The 24,892-nt window shown below is 36.9% G+C and overlaps 1 protein-coding gene across 1 annotated transcript in view; it reads right to left on the reverse strand.

Moving 5' to 3' along the window:
- Positions 1–3,945: 3,945 nt before the first annotated feature.
- LOC126333450 (protein FAM98B-like) overlaps positions 3,946–24,892 on the reverse strand; it is a 51,627-nt gene continuing 30,680 nt past the window's right edge. Inside the window, exons 6-8 of the mRNA XM_049996736.1 lie at positions 19,145–19,345; positions 18,008–18,086; positions 3,946–5,573 (exon numbers count right to left, since the gene is read on the reverse strand). Of these exons, the coding sequence (XP_049852693.1) occupies positions 5,185–5,573; positions 18,008–18,086; positions 19,145–19,345 (669 nt within the window). The 3' untranslated portion in view covers positions 3,946–5,184. The remainder of the gene's footprint in view (positions 5,574–18,007; positions 18,087–19,144; positions 19,346–24,892) is intronic.

A 24,892-nucleotide genomic window follows, 5' to 3' on the forward strand; every position in this document is an offset into this window, starting at 1 on the left:
ATCGACACAACGTGTTCACTGAACCGTGCACGGAAAAGCTGAAATACCGCCAGGAGGCTAGTGAGCGCCTCGAGTTGCGATTCAGCTCTAACAATCAGCCAGTGGCAACGTCTATTGACGCAACAAACGCGTTAAATTTAAAGTGATGTACTAGCACAACACTCCCGCTGCAGTTCGACGAAACGGACTTTCGATGAAAGCCGCTACCAAAATAGAAGACTCTCATGTGAGTTCACAACATATCACATACTATGCTAATGTTATATCCCGTGAATGAAATGCGAACAGCCAAACCACAAGCAAATAGTGACAAAGTCAAATTCCTATGAATCCCAAGTCCTAAAATTAGATTTAAGCTTAGTTCTTAGACTGATGGGTATTTATATTTTTGTTACATGTAACGTGTGCACGTACCGCGAGAGTGAGACAAGCCCGCCAGAGCTGATGAAGTTTTCTACTCAGAGAACACAATGTAGCGATCCAACTTCTCAAGGGATAAGCTTCACTTGGAGAAGAATCAAATTTTAACTTACCTGTCAAATACACAAACAGTGAAAGCGTAAAAATCACGACAACTAGTGAGCAATGGTAAATGGACATGTGTGAGAAATTCCATGTGTGAGAATAATATATGTATAAAAATGGACACGTGTGAGAAATTCCATGTGTGAGAATTGTGTGTGTGTATTAAAAGATGAATCCTGTGTTTTCTTTCAGGAACAAAGAGCCTATGAGCTCTGGACAATGACTTGAGGCCACAAAGATGGTCGTTATCAACTCTGTAAAAAAAAAAAAAAAGACTAATGAGTATAACGTATAATCTCCATTGTAAACTTTGTAGATTTACTGTCTTAGTTTTTAAACTTTTTTGTGTATCTTTACCTTAAGAATAGTCTTCGTCTATGAGAGAGAGATCACCATATTTGTGTAATCCTAATAATCAAATAACAGCAATACTGTGTCTGATCAATGTAAATCTGTAAAGTACTCAATCCCATAATGTTAACGGCGACATGTGAATCTTGGTAATCTCCTTGATTTCCAAGATTCCCGTGGAAGGCAATGTAACATTATGTTATTGCTTTATCATTTTAAATCATTCACTAATCGAGCAGTCGCTCGGCAACAGCTAGAGTTAGCAAATAATGTTGCGAGAATGTAAAAGGCGAACGACCTGTGACGTAACTTGTTTATTGTCGAAGCGCCGTCAGAGATGCAGCAAGTTATTGACTTTGAAAACCCCGGCGCGAAAAACGGACAGAAGAAGAACACTTTTACACTTTTTTTATGTACGAGATATTCTCGATGAACAGTTACTCATACTTCTCTTGTAACTTGTGTCGGACGCGCATGTCTTGCCGCCGTATTATTATCGTTAAAAATAATATTATTTTAGTGTAAAGTAAAGTGCAATACCAAAAGTGCAACACTGCATAGCAGTAAATTTATTGTGCGACGTGTATGTGAAAACGTCAAAGGAATTATTGTCATTACCAGAAGAGAAGTGCCAGTCAAAACGGCATCCATGTTAAATCTTTCATTACAGTGTAAGTTGTTCTATTAATTGCCATAAATTCAGATTTAAATGGAATTGGTGTATGGACTATTTATTTAGTGTAGAATCTATGTCTCACTCCTTCATGAAGTTATTTAATTTTCTTTATGTTTCTGCCAAATAGAGAGTTCACAGTCACGAATTCTTTCGTCGAAATCGGACGGAAGTTGTATGCGGCGAAATATTTTCTCCGCGCCACATTCTACTGGTAAATGCATGATAAACTACGGTCCCTTAGGAAATTCATGTTGAGCTATCCAAAAGTAATTATATTTTGAATAGGCATTTACTCTCCTCTGCAATGCAACTTCCGACTGATCAGACGATCCAACAAGAGGCAGCCGCACACGGTCGGCGTTCGCAAATATATTTCCACCGCTGATTATAGCTATATGTTGCAGCACTAAAGAAACATATTGTTATAATTAGCGACTACGAACGGGGATGTTTATAATGTGTGTTTATGTATACATATTACGTACACATATCGTTATACACTGCAAGGGCTGGGCCCCCAGGATGGCCAAGGACATACTCACAAGAGAGATATGAGTCCCCTGGGGGGAAATCTGCAGCCAAGACCATCACAGAATCAACAGACCCTTTGAGTGAGATGTTCTGCTCAGCTCCAAACTGAAGGTCCCTGATCAATTCTAAGAATGCTCCTGCTAACTGTAAGCTCTGCTTATGAGGCCAGCAGTCTCACCACTTCCGCAAGCTGACAGTGTGAACTAAGGTTTGCCTCAGAACCCAAGCAACAGACATCACTGGTACTTCCATAAGCCACAACTTGCTGACGATTGCATCCTGCATGCTTGACAGCCACAGGTAGAACCTCCTCCACATTTTGGATGAGGGCCCCTTGGCAGACATTCTGAGTGCCCATTGGATTTCTTTCAGTCCCCAATACCACTTCCCTAAAGGGCTCCACAACATGCTAACACTGGACCTTCTTATAACCAGTAATCCCCCCTCCCACTGGTGTACCTGCTTGGAAGGAGCTGAAGGTGTCCCCATTCAGCCTGTGAATGGGCAAGGGCAGATGGCCATCTTCCACACTGACTTCAGTGATGCAAACACATTACAACCGTCCACTCTCCCTGCAGTGAGTGAGGACCCTTTTGTGACAGATACGCTGCAAGTTGCCTAGGCAGCAGAGCCAATGGGTGAAACAAGCGACACCTGAGGTGTCCCATACAATGCGCCAGATGCTCTGCCACAGCTCCCCCTGAGGCAGCAGACTGACCATGGGCATAAGCATCTTCAGCTCCTCATGTACTGTGGCCAGTTCCTTCTGCGGCCGCACACAGCATGCATACACCTTACACAAAAAAAATGTTCAAATGTGTGTGAAATCTTATGGGGCCTAACTGCTAAGGTTATCAGTCCATAAGCTTGCTTACTACTTTACCTAAATTATCCTAAGGACAAACACACACACCTATGCCCGAGGGAGGACTCTAATCTCCGCCAGGAGCAGCCGCACAGTCCATGACTGCACGCCTTAGACCGCTCGGCTAATCCCGCGTGGCACACCTTATACATCCGACTGATATTTTCTTTAATTTAAACTATGAAAACAAACAGAAAAACTAAATATGTGAATTAGTACTCGAATGGAGGCTAGTGGCCGACTGTTGTGATCAACACTAACTATCCTTTCAGAACAAACAACAAATGCTCTACACAGGGGGTAACTCTACACTATGCAGATATTAAAATGTGACACCACCCTCTCAAATACAAAAACAAGCAAAAACTTTAAAATTAAACCATGCAAGCACACAAAAACAGGTTCCTTGACAGAAAACCTACTTTCACAGTATCATCATCAGTGCACATGAAGTAATAACTAGAAAACTGATTTTCTGAACTGTTACTGCAGACAGCAATGCTCCAGGTCAGTATATACCGAATCCATGTCAAATCTCCTAAAATAGAAGAAACATGTATTGCAAATATTATCACATTTTCATAATGTTATGTAATGTAGCATTTAATTAATTACTTTATTTTGATAAAACTTTTTTATTATTATGGTCTATGTCACCTCAATGACTCTTCCTAGATCATACTCTCACACACAACTATCAGTCCAAGCTATAAACGGCAGACTTGTGGACATTCAGGTGCCGAGAGAGCCATTTTCTGTGTCAAATAGAGCATATGTTTTCTTAATTATTAAAGATATGCACACCCATACATTACTAATATTTTTCCTTGAATACAATTGTTCTGAATGTTACAAAGCACATTACTACGAGAGAATACCCTTTCTCTCACAGGGGGAAAAAGTGACATTACATTGTAAGTAAAGGAAAGGTTCTCAAAGGTTATAGTAAATATAGGACAGCACTTACATTATTATACTAAAATCACTATTACAATGATTGTACACTGATGCTCATTTTATTAATAAATCAGTTGCATATGTTTATTTTGTCTTTTATTACTTGTGTTCTTTAAAAATACTTTGGAAAGAAAGTTTCCACTGAGATGCGCAAGAGTAAATAAAAAAAAAAATTAAACTAGTACTGCATATCTTAGTGACTGATATGCCATAATCCTCAATCATATTGCGCACCTTTTTTTCCATTAGACTATATACCTGGCATTTCAAAGGAAAATTCACTGCGCAAATAAGCACAAACAGAAATAATGCACGCAATCTGAGCTGCGTGGAATAATTTAACATACATATGTAGAATGCTCACAAAATGAATGCTGGAAGACTGCCACGGGAACTAAATTAAGTTAATTTGCACATGCACACACAGTCACAACTGTATTAAATCACAAATTACGTTACAATTACTCAACTTATATCAAACACTTGCTTCACATCACTATTTTCCTTCAGTCCCACACTATCAATTTTTTTAAATAATATTCAATACAATATAGTGTTACTAGCTGCTAAGGTTTCAACACGAACATAAAGTACACACTCCATTTGATCAGGAGCAAATATCTTGCTCTGCAGACAGTTTCACGTATATAAATATTTAATGCAGAAGTAAAGTTGCTACAATTTTCATTGCTTATAAACATGAAGAATTAAATAGTTCTGTCATGAATACAATAGCAAAACACAAAATTCAACTGCCATTCATTAACTGCCTTGAATTTATAAAGTTCTCAGATCAACTTTGACAATGATTTCAGAATGTGTTTCCATTTATAAATAAATTAATCACTTGCTGCAAACAAGGAGGATACACATATTCTGACTATGTATTTGCATTAACAAGCATGTGGGGGTTCAAAATAATGCTAAATAATTTAATACACAAATAGAGCAGACATCATGCTACACAACTGAGACATTACTTTTTTTAAATAAACTAATACATTCAAATGGAAAATATATTAATGTGAAACACTAAAAAAAATGAACCCATTGTGTGAGCAAGCTTAGCATTCTACTCAAAAGGTAGTTTATTAGAAAACAAATTCACATATGCTTTTCAATGTCAGTTAACAATATGCATAATGTACATAACTTAAGTACTTAGATGCTGATTACATCACAATAGCAAGCACATTGTTTTCAGGATGAGGCAGATGACTACAGGTAAAATATAGAACAATCATTTTTCCAACAGTAAACGCATGATGAGCCAAAAATGTTATCGGTAGCCATCTTGCCTTCCTCCACCACCTCGACTCCATCCACCTCCACGTCCTCCTCTCCCTCTTCCACCACCTCCTCCTCCCTGGTAACCACCTCCCCCCTGGTAACCACCTCCGCCCCCCTGGTATCCACCCCCTCCCTGGTAACCACCACCACCTTGGTAACCACCGCCGCCACCTTGGTAACCACCGCCTTGGTAACCACCACCTCCACCTCCACCGCCACCACCTTGGTAGCCACCGCCTCCGCCGCCACCACCACCACGGCCACCACCTGCATTGCCTGTGTTCCATCCACCTTGTACTCTACCACCTCTGTCACCGCCACCACCTCCTCCCCTTCCACCGCCACCTCCACCCCCAAAACCACCTCTGCCTCCGCCACCTAAAAATTAAAACATTTAAGTTTTTAATTGGGATTTTTAATCTTTTGTATTTAGGAAAATCAGCTGGAGGAAACTATAAAATTGTGAGACAAAATTACTTGCCAGTACATCAGTAGTACTGTTGACAGACAAATATAAAAGTACATTACACTATCGTACCTTTTGAAACTATTATTTCTTTCCTTGGGGAGGTGAGAGGGATACACTGGGTAAGACTGAATAGACAGACACCACACGAGTCCCTCTCATCCTGAGGTCATAGTGACCTGCCCTTCTTTTTTTGACATTCCTCAACCTATTCTGTGCTGCTTCCAAAGAAGGAACTAATAGTTATTCTTGTGAGCCAAAATATCACCAATCATTTCAAGCCTGTTTTATGTGCGCGACTGGGTCAGTGGCACTAATGATCAGCTGACCATGTGGAGTTATCAAACACTAAGTGTGGAGCAGCCAATACATGGGTAGAGACGACAGATTTTGTATTTTTGTGCCTCATTAATTTTTATGTTGTTTTATGCTTTGTTTTCTCCACAGATTGTAAAGGTCACCCAAGTGTCTGGAATTTTTGTGTTCTCCCAAACGGAGACAAAATATTTGAAAGCAAAAAATTATTTACATTTCAAAATACCTGGACAAAGGGAAAGCCTACACTATGCATGAGTAACATAAATAGATACATGTTTTTAATGATAAATTGTTTCCACAGCGAAAAAGTTGGATTTATTTAATGAGAAAAATAATTTTTGATTTTGTTTGGCACTATGAAACAAGATAGAAAGGATAAAGTAAAAAGGCAATGTTTACTACCTTTTAAATATTGTTTGACAGATTTCCAAGTAATATTTTCTCGAGCAAGTAAATATAGATATTTTGAACTGTTTGGACAACACTTTTCTTATTCCTCCACTCCTCACAAGGGTGGACTATTTACCATTTGAAGTTCGTCAAGAACATCTACAACGAATTTTGCTTTGGTCATTAATAAACTCTATTATCAATGTTAAAGATCAGGTGGCATGAATGAATAATGTATGAGGATGCACAGAACTGAATTGGAGAAAAAACAAAATTTACAGCCCAAATTGAGTATACAAAAAAAGAGGTCACTTGTTAAGACACTTCCTGAGGCATCAAGGAATAATCAGTCTGGCAACTGAGGGAGAGGAGAGCGGAAGGGGGAGAAGCGAACTATTGAGGGAGAGCTAGGTACGAATACAGTAAGCAGGTACAAATGGATGTAAGTTGCAAAACTTATGCAAAGATAAAGAAATTTTCACAGGATGGAGAGCTGCATTTAACCAGTCTTCAGACTAAAGATTACAACAATACAACATTGCTTGTGCCTACATTCTGTTACTACTGAGACAAAACATTTGCTTATGTTGAAGGGTCTTTAAAAACAATGTAAGAAGGAGAAGACAAAACCTGTCACCCACTTCAGCAATGAAAAACTGATAAGGAGAGGTGAATGCAGTGGTGCCAAATTTGTTACAGGGGAAATAGGACGAAACCAAATCTACTTATTGTGGATATTTAAATCTGAGAAACATGATATTTCAAAACTTAATCTGAATTCTATATCAGGAAAAGGGTCTTAGTTTTTATTTCTTGATTGTGAATGAAATTCCAACAGAGAATTCTTTTCTTTACATAGTAATCAGTTTGTAGTTACAGGGCGAAGTGATTCAGTATAGTCCAATTCGAAAATAGCACAGAAAACACATTTGAAGAAGCACAATATTCTAGTCTTGAATATTTCTTGTGTATTCTGTTCCACAGCCTCGTCAAAATGTATGAAATATATACTGTTGTAATAAGAACTGCCAGAGCTGCGTTTTTATTTTTTTCAAATATGATCATATTTAATACCTGAGAATGAGCCTTCGCTCAACCTGCAGTGGCAAAAAGCTGTCATGGTGGATCTTATAACAACCGTATGAATTTCATACAGTTTCCTATTCTCATTAAAGTCATTTTTGTTTGTATATGGCTTACGTAATTAAAACAAGGGTAAGGCAACCACTCATTTATAAACAAACTGATGTGCAGTGCATAGATATGAATAATATAAAATAGTGTTCACACTAACTTTCAAGCTCTTGCTCTTTTTCTAACAAAACAACATATATTCACACAACCACACAGACTATGTGCTATGGGTTGCCTTTCTTTATTTTAGGTATTTTTCCATCCAGGAATTCTCATTATTCTTACATTATCTAGTTGATTGATTTTTGCCTTATCGCAAGCTTCACTGATTTTGAATCATATTTTGCAAATACTGTTTTGATGTTTGTTCCAACAAACATCACATTTTTTTCTTTTCATTTATTACAATTTAATACAACAGAAATTGTTCAAAATTGGGACTTTTTTCAACATGATTGCAATGCAATGATCAATCTTAAAAAAAACATACAAAGTGCACTATTGCTAGGTAATACAAAATTTAGTGAAAAGTAATATTAGCAATAACAGCATATTAATGTTACTGAGAAAAATATGTTGAAATTTGAGAAAAATAAAAATATCAGATAACTGACATATTTCACAAACATCTTCCACTGGAGATCAAACCTATACAACTGACATTTTTGTTCAGAGAGAAAATTAACAAAAAACTTAAGAGTGTTTGACACCTCTTTCCCACCCCTCCAACAAACACAGTGGGATTAATTGAATCCTGCAAGCAGTTTCAATAAATTGCAGTAAATATCTAAAACAACCATTGCAGTTCAGTAATTCAATGGAAATTGTTGCAGACTTGTGAAGAACAGAAAATGGACCACACTTTAGAAACATTTTTACTTTCTATTTCAGACTTCTATATAGTAAGATATGAATATTCTTTGCAAAATATTATCGCAAAAGAAAAGCACAGTTTCCATGTTAAAACTTGTGCCGATGGTAAAGGAGGTCATCAGCTACCATAGAAAAATTACACCTATTTGTGAGAAATCAATTTGAACAGTTGAGGAGAAATATTCATCACTTAAGCAGTTAGCTACAATTGTACAGTTCACACAAACTAGTCACTGTTAGCTGTGGAAGAATTGATTTCATGGCTATTTATTGCTGACTTGAGCTTAGAAATTAGTGTTAAAATAGAGAAGTCCAAACAGCAACACATTGCTGTTTAGGTATCTAAAAGGCAGCCCCGTCAATGCCTTGTGGAAGTTGAAAGGTGAATTCTAAAGTAAGGTACTTGTCAGGGACGTCTATTGGATGACTACATGGTCTACCAAAAATAATGATTAATAAGACTGCCATTACCAGGAGCATACAAACAAATTATTAAGAATACACATCTTTAACTGATAAGACATACAAAAAAATTAAAATAATGCAAGTTCCCTGATCACACAAAATACAGGATGATTATAATTTAACTTTTGCTGCTTGGAGGGCTCCCACAGGGAGTAAGTATCATGGGACAATGAAACTTTTTGGAAACATTTGTAGAGACATGTGGAAGGGAAATAACAAATAAACCATTGAAACAAAGAGACACTAATTTTCATATGAGAGGGTAACATTTGTTAACTGCATACTGTCTTTACATCCTAGGTTACAAATGTTTTGCTGAACGTGATGAACATCTGCATTCATGATGGCCTGGAATAGCACTAGAGATACCGTTTCATAAATTTTGCAGCACTTTTCAAACGGTGGCTACGGAACATTCAGCTGTTGTGACACAGATTGTACACTGCTTGAAGATCGAGCACTGCATGCAGCATTCTCAGCCATGGCAATAGTAACTTCAACAACTGGAGGCACAATTGGCCATCAGCTTGTGTGGAAGGAGGACATTTCCACACTCCTTCAATGCAGCAATACTCGTGAAGAGCAGCAGCACTATTGCTGTTGTTCTGATAAAACAGCTTTACGAGTAGAACCCTACTCACCTTGTCCAGACCCCTTATGACTGACTGCAACTTTAATACATACTGATGCCTGTGATTCAACCACATATCACTGCACCACTACCGGCAACTAACTGCAAGTCATGACACTAACACTACTAGCAATGCAAATTCTATAGTGCACACTCTATAATCATTCCTATGAAGTTTAGTACACATAAGGTGAATAGTTTTCTGCTGACACCTGGTCAAGCAGTGAAAGTTCAATTATAATTGCCCTGTACATGCGTGATAAAAACAGATAAATAACTATGTAAATTGTTGTTGATGCTAGAGAAAAATTTCTACGTGTTTTCAAAATTATTAAAGCTATGTTCAAAATCAATAAGTCAACAGATTTGCATGCTACACTCTGCCACCATACAAACAAAATCTTGATATACACAGCAGTAATAATAGTGTAATTGTTGTCAACTGGATCCTCCAAAGCTTAATAACACTATAACAAAACAGTAAAGAATATAATCCAACCTCTCAACTTAGTGATGCAATCAACAAGGCAATCACATTCAGGACGATGCCATACAATTGTGCATAATGTATTATCAAAGTATTGGGACTACTATCAAGCTAAGGAGATTTTGGATCAAGGACATTTCTGTTATTTAATGACTTCAAACATATTTAAAATTCTCAGACTACACTGGGAATATGGAGGTTTCCATTGGGAACCTATCTATAACTACAAATGTGCAATGTATAAAAAATTAAACACTATCGTCACAGATATGTTGGCTTTGCCAACTTACCATCAAACCATAATCTTCCAACATAACCTAAGACCTTGGACTCAGCTGTACATTAGTCTGTCAACCTGACCTTAATTTTAAAACTAATACTGATAGAGGCACCACTCATCAAAGGAGAATGGCAGTATCTCTAACTTCACCATATACATACTAAACCACAATTCCCTCTGGAGATGCTCTTTAAAATTAAGCAGCACACGCAAAAAATAAATTTAAAACCAAGACACCTCCATTTTTCTTGGTTATAATGTTAAAATAAATAATCCTGATCTTCTTCTAGTCTCTACAGATATTACTTACAAAATGAGAAATTCTGAAAGATGCAAGCAGATATTGTCATAACTAATATACAGCTCAGTTGAATTTGTACTGGGAAACCCACAGTGAACATTTTACACAACTTTAAATATGGTAAATTGTCCATGTAGACAATTGCTCTTGAAATTATATTACAGTGGAATCTTGTTAACTGTATTAATTACATGTTTAGCCGACTCATTTGCGTATTGTTCCTCCCTGCTTAATGTGTTCAAATTTGACAGTATTAGTACTGTTAGGCCACTGCAACTTTTGACACAGATAGTTGAGAGAATTGTGGGAGTAGGGCATCTGCAGCTGCGTGGGGTGGAAATTTCCATAGAGACAGTGTCATTCAATGCCAGCAACACTGCAAGTAATACAGATAATTTGTTTCTCTAGAAATGATGTGCGGAAGTACTTTGTATAAGTTAGCAGTACCTCTGACAACTTCAGACTTCTGTAGCTGCCAAACACACTGAACAGCAAGTAATTCAGTCATTGGGCTCCTTTGTTTCTGTTGAGTGTTTGACTTCCAGCCTGTGACTGTTTTTTGTGTTATACAGTACACCAGCACATCATGGGTGAAAAGACAGAGACAGTTAATAAACAAAGGAAATTGGAACATTATTCAGGGAGTGTACATAAATTCACACATGAAGTGTGTTAATGCTGCATGAAAACTGGACATTCTACCAACACCATCAAATACAGTAAAGAGCAAGGAAATTGAAGTACCATATTTGGGGGGGGGGGGGGGATGGAAAATGAAAGCAAGTGTGTGACAGTTTACAGAACTGGAAAACGTGCTACTAAACTGCATGAAACAAGCTCTAGCTTTGAACATTCCAACTGATGGTACTGAGAATTACACCAAAGCAATATACTTGGCACAAAATTTGGGACTTGCAGATTTCGAAGCACCCAACAGTTGCATCAAAAGATTCAGTAACAGACAATTTGGTGTATAAATGTGTTCAAAGTGAGACAAAGTGTGAACACCAACACTGTTCAGTTATGGAAAAACACTCTTCCATCATAGAAAAGTATAGCCCCAACGATGGTTTTAATGCAGAGAAACAGGCTTATGTTTGCACCTTCTTCCTGACAAAACTCTTGAGTTGGGGGGAGAAAAATGCCATGGTGGAAAATTTAGTAAAAGAAGGCTAACTGTTTTACTATGTAGTTATGAAAGAGGAACAGAAAAATTTGTGCCACACGTAATTGGAAAGGCAAAAAGTCCATGCTCCTGAAGGTATGTGCAGATATTTCCATGTAAATATACACCAAATGTGAATGCATGGATAACAACAACTATATTTAAACAATTCTTTTTGTTTGTCTGATGCAAGATTGGGCATTAGAAACCGGAAACATCACTTTTTTTTCATCTATGCAATAAAATGGTTCAAATGGCTCTAAGCACTATGGGACTTAACATCTGAGTCCCCTAGACTTAGAACTACTTAAACCTAACACACATCCATGCCCAAGGCAGGATTCGAATCTGCGATCGCAGCAGCAGCAGCAGCATGCTTCTGGACTGAGGAACCTAGAACCGCTCGGCCACAGCGGCTGCCCATCTATGCAATATACGAGAAGTGTTTTTCCTCTCACCTGTACAAGTCAATTGACCAAGGTATTACAAAATGCCTGAAATAAAAATACAGGAAGATTCTTGTATAAGAGGCTGGCCTGTCTTCATACTAAGATGATAAAGGTTATAATCTTGGATGCCATCCATTTTGTTAGAAGTGCCTGGCATCCCACACACAAAAGCACAATCTCAAACTGTTTCAGGAAAGCTGTCTTTCATGAGAGACTTAATAAAGACATCATGCCAGAAAACAAAGTACCTGCAGCCGAAAAATGGCAGCAAATAACGCAGCAAGAAGAAACACTGACTACCTTATCTTCTAGGGTGTGTCACAGTGTAGTTAGATTAACAAGATGTACAATATACTAATAGTAGTTAGGTAAAATCAAACAATGAAAAATCAGGATGGAATAATGACAGCATTATGTAAAGCATAAGTGCTACTCACTATATAGTGGAGCTGCTTAGTCGCAGATAAGCACAACAAAAAGACTACTTAGTCTCTTACAATTGTACATGGAGTCTCCATTGTTCGACTGCTTAGGGTTTTTTTTTGTGCTTATCTCGACTCGACATATCTGCTACATGGTGATTAGCAACTATCCTTTTCATAATACTGTCATACTAACAGTAGTGATTCATTAATGGAGAGATGCTAAATGACCAACACTCATTGGTTCTCAGAAACTTAATAAAAATTGTAGTTTTAGGGTAATTTTATTTTTTCTACATCACATACCAGGTACATATTTTTGGATGCTAAAGGTTATGCTTTTGTGTCACGTGACTTCCCTATATTCTAACTGGCTGATGGCAGAAGTGTACATTTCAGATATACTGATCTAGCTGATGTCACCAATATTTTTGTGACTTGTTTAATAAGATGTAATTTTGAGTGTTTCTGCATGTTATATTCTGAATATGATTTTGAAAAGGCACATTTTGAATTATAATTTACTGAGATAGCATGCCAGCAACTGTGGCATTATGATATTACATATTACTTCAAACACAATCCCCTAAAACCCTTTCACTGCTACAGCCATGCTCTGCATTCCAAGCTGATGGCGTCTTTTGTTATGGCTGTACTGGTCATCAAAGACTGGTGCATGTGTGTGAGACAGCAATCTGGTTGATATGAAATACTTACAATCCGATTCTTACAATACATTTGACCAAAAACTTTTATTTTTGCACATCTTACAGATGTGCTTGATAAAGAGCTGAATTTCTATTCATTGAGTGTCATCCTTACGGAACTGCATCAAAGTAAGTAGAACATTGTATGAATTTTAAAGAGTTTGCAGAGATTAAAACACACTGCAGAAGCTGTGTATGGTTGATTTTGGCTCAAACTGCAGTGAATGAAATGAAGTTAAGATATTGAAATTTTATTTAAAATTGAGAGCAGAACTAAATCTCAAAATTATTCTCAAGTACTTGGGTTTATATCCGATATAAGATAGCACGCTACATGCCCATTCACATGCTTGCGTATCGCGAATTGTGGTCATAAATTGTAAATTTCACAAATGATTCAAGTTATTGAAACAAGGGTTTTGGCAAATGATAGAATGAAATGACGCACATATATTGTACAATACATACTTGAAAGTTGTTTTTTTTATTTACTGAGGTATAGAAGTAAAATGTCTGCAGCAGTGACAGGTCAGCAGCTCAGGAAGCATACAAACATCCATAGCATGGTAGTGAAACCCAACTGGAACACATGTACATGTCCACAACACCCAGGGAATTGCGTAGTGGGACATGTATCAACATCCATGTCAGTGAAAGGGCTAATTCTGCATTTTAATCACCAAAAAAATCGAATTATTACCAAAGTAGGTATTTTTCAGTAGTACATTTTCCCACTTATGATGTACAAAATCTGTGGTCCTAAGAAAAACAGGAATAATTCTAGTATTATACTGGTAACATCTGCAAAATTTCTATGAGGCTATAAAAATAAAATACAATGGCACTAACAACAAGTGTGTAGTTAGATACCTGCCCGGAAAAATTGGGCTCTATACCAAATAATAATATTTATCAATTGCATTAAGGCTGTAGGACAATGAATACAAAATGAAAGTGTGAAGTTTTAGTAAGTACTTACAGATATGAAATGCACAACAGACAGCAATTTAAACTGGCAATTTTTCATTTTCATATCATTGAAAAATACAAACTAAAAATAAAAATCCTGCAAACACTTTACAATTGTATTGCTTACAGGCACAAAATGGGGATGTGCAGCAACTTTGAACTCTACATATGTAAAACCTGTTATGAAAAACTACTGTGTGGTGCACTTAATTGCATCACAGTTAACCATTAAGAAATTAAAGTGTGTTTAGAACCAATGATACCAGTTAACACTCTTCTTCATCATATTAAAAATATTGGTTGGTTCTGAAACACTCAAATCTGTTTAGAAATTAGGTGTCAAACACACAGCATACCAAATTTACTTTGTGATCACACATTACTAAGGAAAGAGGTATTTTCCAGTAACTAATAGCCAAACGAAAAGTTAGATATATCACCAGATAGCATGCGAGTTACATCCGTCACAACCTACATCCAAAGCAATGGGCGAGTACAAAGTTAATTTTAATAAGCATTCCTAGTACCTGGACTGGAAACCATTAAGTTTCAATATTCACAACATAAATTACTACATTATGCACTGGTATGTCAAAGACAAAAATGGAATGACTGGAGCTGCAAAATACTCACATATTTCACATTAGGAGGTGATCACACACTTCTTGAAGGAGAAGTCTGAGCCATACAACTGCTTTAACTAAAATTACTTACAGGTAAGTGTCAACAATAATGCACTAATCCAAAGTGACTCAAATCAGTCAGATTCGTGATCTCTAAGTATATGGTGCCTTCGGTCAGCATTACTGCCTGGCAAAACAATGGAACATAACGAAAGGCCTGTAATAATTCTTGTTAGCAATGGATATTGTTTCACTATTAAATTTTATGTAATGAACTTGCAGATACAATGGGCAACCCAATACACTCAAAACAATCCTGTGTCTCAATGCACCTGTCTGAGTGAGGTAATTAGTACTATGCTATCTTGAGCCTCAAATAAAGGATAAACCTTGCAAAGGCACCCTCCAATCCAATCTTCTCGAATGGTCCAGAGAAGAAGATTCTGCAAGATTTCAATGCACAACAGCACAATTGCCTTTATCTGGTTGGGCAGAAATACTGGAAAGCAAGGGATATGATTATGAATTTGTAAAATTATTACTCTATACTTTGTTGTATCTAATATACCTTGAAGCATATTGTTTCTTTGATTTGATTTGTAACAGTCATGTTTCTTTTGTTTCATAAAAATAAAAACTGTGATGTTCACTAATGATATTTTAATTCTGTCGGAGATGGTAAAGGACTTGGAAGAACTGTTGAGTGGGATAGATAATATCTTGAAAAGTGGTTACAAGATTCACACAAACAAAAGCAAAGTGAGGGTAATGGAATACAGTAAAATTAAATCAGGTGATGCTGATAGAATTAGAAATAGTCTGAGTGTTGGAATTTGTGCAGCAAAGTCCCTCTAGTTGTCAAAGAAGAGAGCATATAAAATGGAGACTGGCACTGCCAAGAAAAGTATTTCTGAAAAAAAAAAGAGAAATTTGTTAACACTGTGTAACTATTTAAGTTTTTAGAACTATTTTCCAAAGGTATTTGTATGGAGTGTATCCTTGTACAAAAGTGACAGGATCATTCAGACAAGAAGAGAATAGATGCTTCTGAAGTGTAGTGCTACAGAAGAATGTTTAAGATCTGATGGGGAGATCACATTTCTAATTTGAACTCAACTGGAGAATAGAAATTTGTGGCACAAATTAACTAGAAATAGGAATCAGTTGACAGGACATACAGACTAATCAAGGTATCATCAGTATGGTAATGGAAAAAATGTGAGAGGGGTAGGGGTAACAACTGAAGGGGGAGACCAAGGTTTGAGTACAGTAAGCACATTCAATTGGATATCAGTTGAATAGTTTATGCAAAGGTGAATACACTTTCATAGCACAGACCAGTGTTAAGAGCTTCATCAAACCAGTCTTTGGAGTGAATGGTGCCACTGCTGCTGCAACAACACCAACAACATTGTTGTCATTTTCCCAGTTTTAGGCAATGAGATGCATCAATGCAACTGCCTTACAGGAATAAAAATTTAGAAAAGTACTCTCTTTGTCAGAGGTGGTCGCGAGTGAGACTTGATAACTAAATAGGTCACCATGATGTGCTAAAATTACAAACTTAAAATTTTTGTGCACATTGTTTTCTACGAAACGTGCTACATGGACTTACTTTGTATGTGTAAGTGGCTCCAATCCCACACTCTGACTTTTCTGCATATGTTTTATTGATGGATTATTACTGTGGAAGAGATAGATATTGCAAAATGCGTATAATATATGAGGGATGCCTGGGGAAAGTAATTACTGTTTTGGAAAAAAACTCTAAAATATTTTTTCAAACTTTTTTTTTTTTTAAAAAAAAGAACAAGTACTTCTTAAACCATTTTTCTGCATAGTTGCCACCATTGTTCAGATATTTGTCGAAGTGGAAACCAACTTTTCTAAGCCCTTTACAGAGAAAGATGCCATCTATGAAGACTGCCACTACTGAATACCATTTTTTTGCATCATCATTGCTGTTGAAGTGTCCTCCTTCAAAATGACACTTCAAATTCAAGAACAACTGGTAATCGGAAGGTGTGAAATCAAGGCTGTATGGTGGGTAATCATACTGCTCCTAACCGAATTACTGAAAATATTTTCAGTGGCCACTAACAAATGTAAAACACCACAAACAATCTGGCTGTACTGGCAGTAGTGCAAAGACAATGAACCAGAGGGACAAATGTGAAAGTACAGAAATGTTTCACCAGTGACTTTTAAAGTGTTTTTCCACTTATGTAACATATAGAAAATACATCAACTCAAACTAGCATTACTTGAGATTCCAATAGCAGCTATTCCATGCATTATTTAATGAGTGAATCATGATTTCTCACACATAACGAGGAAAAGGGATGTGAACTCTTATGGTAAAACTAAGAACACATGTTAGACAAGGACTTCTGTTCTAATAGTGATCAATGGGACAGTTGTCCACTGGGTAGAAACTGTAGCTGTTTGTCATGACTTACGTCAAGAAAAGTAAGGAAAAAATTTGCAACGGGCAATAGAACAGAAGGAACATAAGAATTAACTTTTCATAATATAAGTGTTTTTTTTAACATAAAAGAGATTTGGTTTTGATAGCACGAAAATATGCACATGACTTAGGTAAAAAAGTAGAGCTTGGACTTATTTCAGTAATGATTGTCCACATGCAATCATTTATTTAGAAAGTATGAAAAAAGAAAAACGGTGTACTCGGCTACTGGTAAAGAAATAGTAGCAACTGTTCAAACAAAAAGGAAACCTATCTTGCAAAAAAATACTTTTCTGTGCAACACAATATCAGAATTATGCATAGTCATGAAATGGTGTAAGTATTTCAAAAATTTCCCAGATAATTAGACAGTCTGAGACAGAGAGAGAACCAGATAAATGGATGATACAAAGACAAATGAAATGGCAGCTCCCGTTGCCAAACAAATCAAGTAAAAATGTGCTATTTCTATTTTTCAGGGGATCCCGAAAACAGTGGAAGGTCATATTCTGCCAATTCACACTGATTATTGTGAATTATGTTGCAATGAAGAGATGAAAATTAATTTAAACAGCTTTCATCAAATATATATGCCATCAACTTAAATCATTTCTTACCTAATTAATCTGATATGTACAAAAACTTTGATTTATTGATTTATGTACCTGGTTTTGATTGCTGCCAACTAGGCATCTCTGGCGGGGGTGGCTGCTGTTCGCTTGGGCGGCCTCCTCTATCTGGAACCTGGAAGGCACAACAAAGATCAAACATCAGGAATGTTTGAGAAAGTATTAACACATCACCAAAAATACAAGTCCCACAAACATCTGTAAGACAGTTATACAAATAAAAGCTGAAAATAGGTTTTTTGACCTCTCACTTCAATAAAATATTTCCTTTTGGGAGGAGGAGGACATCAAGATTCATGAATTATTAATTCTAGCAAGAAACACAGGTTTTTATGCTCAATATGTTGGACATAAGGAATTCTGGAAATTGTGTGCATTAGACTGTTTCTTATCCTTTCAAGCACCAGAAACGAGCTGGAGCAGTGTTGATACACATTCCTTTGGGCACTTCCAGAAACACATTTGTCTGGATAAGGATAACATTATGGAATACAGAAATGAAATAGTGTCTCCATGTACTTGTACTGATTACACGTCCAACAACTTACAATTCAGTTTCCATTTAGTTGAAGGACTTTTCCTGTTATTTACAGTTATTTTAATCCCTGGCAGTGCTTGAAGGTGTATTAAAACAACCAAGCTACACATCTGATTGTAAGTTCCACGTAGCTGGTTCACTGGACTGAAAAGGGCAGGTAACTACCCTAATATGCACACATCAAAGGCTGGACAGTCACATTCAAGTTACTCTCCAATGATTTCTTTACTTTTAACGAATATGAAAAAAAAGAAGAAAGAGAAATGTTATCAAGCAAACCATTCAGGTCCAAGGAATTGTCAGCTGACCTACAGAAGCTTTGTTTACTGTCAAAAATGCAGTATGCCTGTAAATCTGCCCTGTCTACTAAATGCAACAAGAACAAGAACAGATACTGAAAATTCATGAATTAAAATTATTATATTTATACAAAATGAATGCGCAGACTTTCGTTAACTTTAACATATGCATTAAAATAATGAATTAATGTTAAAAATATTACTAAGAACAAAAATACTAAATTAAAATGAGATCTTTTTATCATAAAATATTTTGCACTTAAAACTTAGCATACAAAACAGGAGACTATGATACCTTAATGTTATAGGCTTCTGTATGCATGAAGTGTAACTCACCCTGCCTATGATGACTTTATTGATAGAAGACTGAGTGTTCTTGCGGACTGATGCACTGCTTGTCTTTTCGATGACTGCCAGGTCTTCTCGAGCTGCTAAAAGATCAGCAAGATGGACATTTGGCTCAGAGTCTAAAGCTTTCCGACGAACTAGAAAAATAGATGCAATCTCGTCCTCTCTACCACGCATCCGCTCTGACCACTGTCAATAAAATGAGAACTGTTAAACAGTTATTTATTTAAGCAATTATTTCTGAGAAAAATGTACAATAATTTTCAAAAAATATTTGGCAAACATGTTAACAGAACATGCACATGCACACGCGCACACCAGAAGAACATATATTTGTAAACATTCCTTTTCAGTTCAAATGGGAAGAGCTCTTTATATTTTTGTATGGTGTGGAGAGATGTTAATGCCTTTTTCGATGTTATAGTTGTGTGTTCAGCCTACTTAATGTTTTCTTTACTGATAGAGATATATTTATATTTATCCCCATTTAGGATACCTAAAATTTCAGAGTAATGAACCTAGAATGACCAATCATGTCTGCTTGGGTAATGGATGGACTGAGCTTTAAACCAAGTCACCAGCATTTATGTAGTATTTACACAGAACAGATATGTCACTGATGTACAATGAGAAGAGTATTGGATCTAACACTGAACTCGAGACCTCTGGCTTAAGAGTCTGACCCCTAAGCGCCTAGGCCAAATGGCGCTTCGGCAATGGACAAACATTTTATACCCATAAGGCACCTAAGAAACTTTGGATCAATTTTTCTCGGGATTTTCTGAGTAGTGCGTCCTAATATTTCAACCACGTGAGGTGTTAGGGGTCCTCTTTCACCACACAAAATTTTGGACTAATCCTCGACCCCATGGACGTACCTTCTCCTTGTGAGATAAAGCAAATGTTCACCATAATGTGACTGTAATTAGTCTAGTAGGCTGTTTGTAACTATGCAGTTGCCAAACAGGTAACGAAATATATATTTTAAAGCCTTGTGCAGTATTGGAAGAAAACAAACCAGTCAGTAGTGAGTGCTGTGACGCCATCCTTCTTTCGGTGCAATTATAGATATCCAATCAAGTGTAGTGAGAGAATCCTATTTGTTCACATCATCATATTTACAATTATTTAGCATTTGCTGAACTTATTGTTTAATTTTACCACATAATGAGTATCAGCAGTCATGCAGCTAATTAAGCTGTATCTAGCACTAAAATAAAAAAATTAATTTTTTTTAGTGTGAGAATTATTATTGTGTTGCACAAGCACTGGATATAACATTTGAAACCTCCAGCAGGTCAGCAGAGTGCTTCAGATACAGACGTGTTTAATTATGTGTGTTTCCATATGAAGAGGCAAAATTACATCCATGTCGATAGTATATGTCGGTCTAATTAATTGTGCTTCAGTTCCATTGTATCTGAAGTTTCAGTGTGAAGAAGTTGATCATGTGATGAGGCATATGGGATTTTTCTAAATCTTAGTGTAGCTTGAGCTGTCTTTTAGAGGAGGAACAGTTCCAGTAATAAATAATACATTTTGTGGCCCATCACGAATTGTCATCAATTAAGTCCTTTATAATTTGTTTTGTAATGTGCTACTGAAGGAATACATATGGGCGGCCAATTACAGGAAGGGATTCATATGGGTGTTCAATTAGAGAAACAAATATGTACAGGTGTAATGTAGCACTGTCACAAATATCTGGTGATAAGAGTCACAACAGAGCCACCAATTCAAAGTTATTAAGGATGGTTGGTTATCCTATTAATATTCTGAAGATGGTGGTCGTAAGTGTGAGGTGTGCATGCCTGCGTGAATGAATGTCAGGGTGTATACGTGGACAAGGGGGGGGGGGGGGTGGGAAGAATTCCAGAGTTTCCCGGATGATCTGAGGACAGAATACTCTCTCACAGGGGAAAAAGGGGGGAGGGGGGGGGGGGGGGGGGGGGGGGAAAGAAAGAACATATGCTGTATATTACAAAAGTAAATGATTGAATTCCACACCACACACAGCACGTTAGTTTCCGTAGCATTGAAATCGAGATTGCTATGCACTTTAGTAAAGCAATCATAGCTGATGTCACGTGATCTCACCAGCTGATGATAGCTGATATTCAGGACATAGGACATGTGACGCAGTCAGCCAAGAGCAACCAAAGTCACTGTTCAATAGTGCGAACACATAAATAGGAAAGTGAATGGTTTAAATTAATATACATAGTGTAGCTACAAGAAAAGCTAAGCTTTCACATATAATATTGGTCTGTTTTGCATGTGTTACACTTTCATTAACATCACACAAATGTGCCACTAAAATTTTAAATACCTAAATGTCTAGGCTCGAAATTCTTCTAAGTGGTTGGCCCTCAGAGTGTTAAGCTTTACATGAGAATCATTTAAGAAATTCAAAGTACATTTGCACATGTAACGTAATTCATCTTGCATAAAATGAAATTTACTTTGAAAGTAACACTTTTCAATCACCTTTCGTAATATTCTCCTAAAACCTGTTTTAATCGTTTCAGCAGTTAACAGAGTGCGCCAGAAAATGGCGTTACTGCGCGTGCGCAGCTATGATGTCATAAGAAGGCCACATATTCATACCTGTATAGCATTAAGAGATCTTGCATTACATCATAAACGAAACAGATCATCAGCGGGTGCTCCAAGAGCATCTGAATTTCGTAAACCAGACCAAAATGCATAATTCAGCTGAAAGTGCACATTTGTATGTCCAGATTCACAAAGAAGTAAGTACCGACCTGATATTAAGCTTCTCACTTTGGTTTTAGGGCTGCAAATTTTATTGGAGTATCAGTACTGTATTCTCTCAAGTTTGGTCCTTTATTACTGCATAACGCCACATGTGGCATGTGATAAAAATGGGCACTTTTAATTTAGTAAACAGTTGACACTGTGGAATGAAACACTTCACTTCAAATAAGTTGACTGCCTGTGTGGGAAAGATTAATATAAGCCAAATTTCTTTAGCAAATCAAGAAAAATAACTTTAATGTTCTGCAAGGCAATTAATGCTCGACTTCCAAAAACCTGGGAGTAAAATAAGATCAGGAAGCTAAAACTAATAACATATTTCAGCTTTCCATAAGTATGTCAATGTATGTTAATTCATTTGCTAGCTCTTGGATACAGAAATCCATTTTGTTTTCATTTGACATGAGGAGTTGTAAATGAAGAAGAAACAGCAAAATTGCTAAACCTAAACACAGGTCACGTGGAGATTATCACCTCTCTCCACTGCAACTTAGACTGCTCTGCACATGCGTGAATCTGGCACCTTGTGTTCACCAGAAGATAGTCTTTATCCTAAGGCCTTTGAAACATTTTCGTGTTGGCACACTTATGTGTGCACCGTGTTTTGTTTTTGGAAATGGCGCATTTCCTTTGCAAATCCACGTTTATTTTGGTTTTCTTTCCCTTCTTTATGTTTTACTGCTGCAGCACTATTATGCAGCAGCAGGCTAAAGTAAAATTTTTCGCAGGAGTATCAGTTCTTACCAGTCAAAATTACAAAAATTTAACTGTAAACGGAAACAATGAAAAATTCCTAGGTCTTTCCCGGTTTTCTACTAGGTGAAAAAATTCCCGGGTTTTTCCCAGTTGTTCCAGACTGTATACACCCTGAATGTAAGTGTGTGTGTGTGAGAGAGAGAGAGAGAGAGAGAGAGAGAGAGAGAGAGAGAGAGAGAGAGAGAGAGAGAGAGAGAGTACAAGTTCACTTTTCTGACAAAAGCTGTGGTTGAGAGCTAATGGGCGTCTTTTAGTTGTGCATGTCTGCAATTCAATCTGTTATCTTTATGGTATGTAGCAATGTATCTCTTCCTCAGATAATTGTTATTTATACAAGTATTTTCATCTACAAAAAGATTTAGACAGACTGCAACAGTAATACATCTAATGCACACCATATGTACATTTGTAATAACATTCATTTAAGAAAACTAGATTGTAGCAATATTTGAAACTTTTACTCTAATTAAACAATATGTTATAGGAAAAAGTACATTACAATTGAATGTTCTGAATATATTCAACTCTTCATCACAATGGTTGAAAACAACTGGGTGGTTCTAAAGGAAAACAGAGATTTCCTATGAAGATTTTTACGTGCGGGAGCAAAGTAATAATATCTCAATCAACAAACAAGAGTTTTTTTTCTTTTGAATCATTATAGTTTTCTGAATGGTTTGATGTGACCCATCACAAATTTCTGTCTTGTGCCTATCTTTTCATCTCCAAGTAGCACTTACAACCTACATCCTCAATTATTTGCTGGATTTATTCCAATCTCTGTCTTCCTCTGCACTTTTCATTCTCTACAGCTCCCTCTAGCACCACGGAAGTTATTTCTCAATATCTTTACAGATGTCCTACCATCCTGTCCCTCCTCCTTGTCAGTTTTTTCCATATTTTGCTTGACTCACGAAATCTGCAGAGAACCTCTTCACTCCTTACATTATCAGTCCACATAATTTCCAGCACCACATCTAAAATGCTTTGATTCTTTTCTGTTCTGTTTTTCCCACAATCCATGTTTGACAACCATACAATGCTCTGCTCCAAACTTACATTCTCAGAAATTTCTTTTTGAAATTAAAGCCTATGTTTGATACTAGTACACTTCTCCTAGCCAGAAGTGCCCTTTTTGCCATTGCTAGTCTGCTTTTTATGTCTTCCTTACCCCATCCACCATGGGTTATTTTGCTGCCTAGGTGGCAGAAGCCCACAACTTCATCTACTTCATGATTACCAATTCCGATGTCAAGTTTGTTGGTATTCTCATTTCTGCTATTCAGCATTACTTTCGTCTTTCTTCAGTTTACTCTTGATCCATATTCTCTACTCATCATAGTGTTCATTCCATTCAACAGATCCTGCAATTCTTCATTTTCACTCAGGATAGCAACATCAGCGTATGTTAACACTGATATATTTTAATCCCACTCTTGAGCCTTTCTTTTGTTTGCATCATTGCGTGTTTGATATATAGACTGTATAGTAGAAGTGAAAGACTGCATCCGTATCTTACACTCTTTTTAACCAAAGCACTTCATTCCTGGTCTCCCACTCTTATTGTTCCCTCTTGGTTCTTGCACATTTTGTGTATTACCAATCTTCCCCTATAGCTCAACCCTACTTTTCTCAGAATTTTGAACATTTTACACTATTCACATACACTTTTTCCAAGGTTGACAAATCATGTGAATGTGTGTCGATTTTTCTTCAGTCTTGCTTCCATTATCAACCGCAGCATCAGAACTGCCTCTCAGCTGCCTTTACCTTTCCTAAAATCAAGCTGATTGATGTGTAACAGATTCTCAGTTTTCTTTTCCATTCTTTGGTACATTATTCTTATCAGCAACTTGGATGCATGAGCTGCTAAGCTGATTGTGCAACAATCCTCATGGTTGTCAGCTCTTGCTATGTTTGGAATTATGTGGACTTTTTCTTCCAAAAGTCTGATGGTTTATCACCAGACTCTCAAATTCTGATCACCAATGTGAATTGTTGTTTTGTTCCCCCAATGATTTAAGAAATTCTGATGGAATGTTATCAATCCCATCTATCCCTTCTGCCTTATTTGATCTGAAGCCCTGCAAAACTTTTACATTCTGCCTCTAATACTGGATTCCATATCGACTTTTGTTTCTTCTTCTATCACGTCATCAGACAAGTCCTACCCCTCATAGAGGCCTTCAATGTATGCCTTCC

This window comes from Schistocerca gregaria, chromosome 2 (assembly GCF_023897955.1).
Source record: "Schistocerca gregaria isolate iqSchGreg1 chromosome 2, iqSchGreg1.2, whole genome shotgun sequence".
Taxonomy (NCBI): Eukaryota; Metazoa; Arthropoda; class Insecta; order Orthoptera; family Acrididae; genus Schistocerca; species Schistocerca gregaria.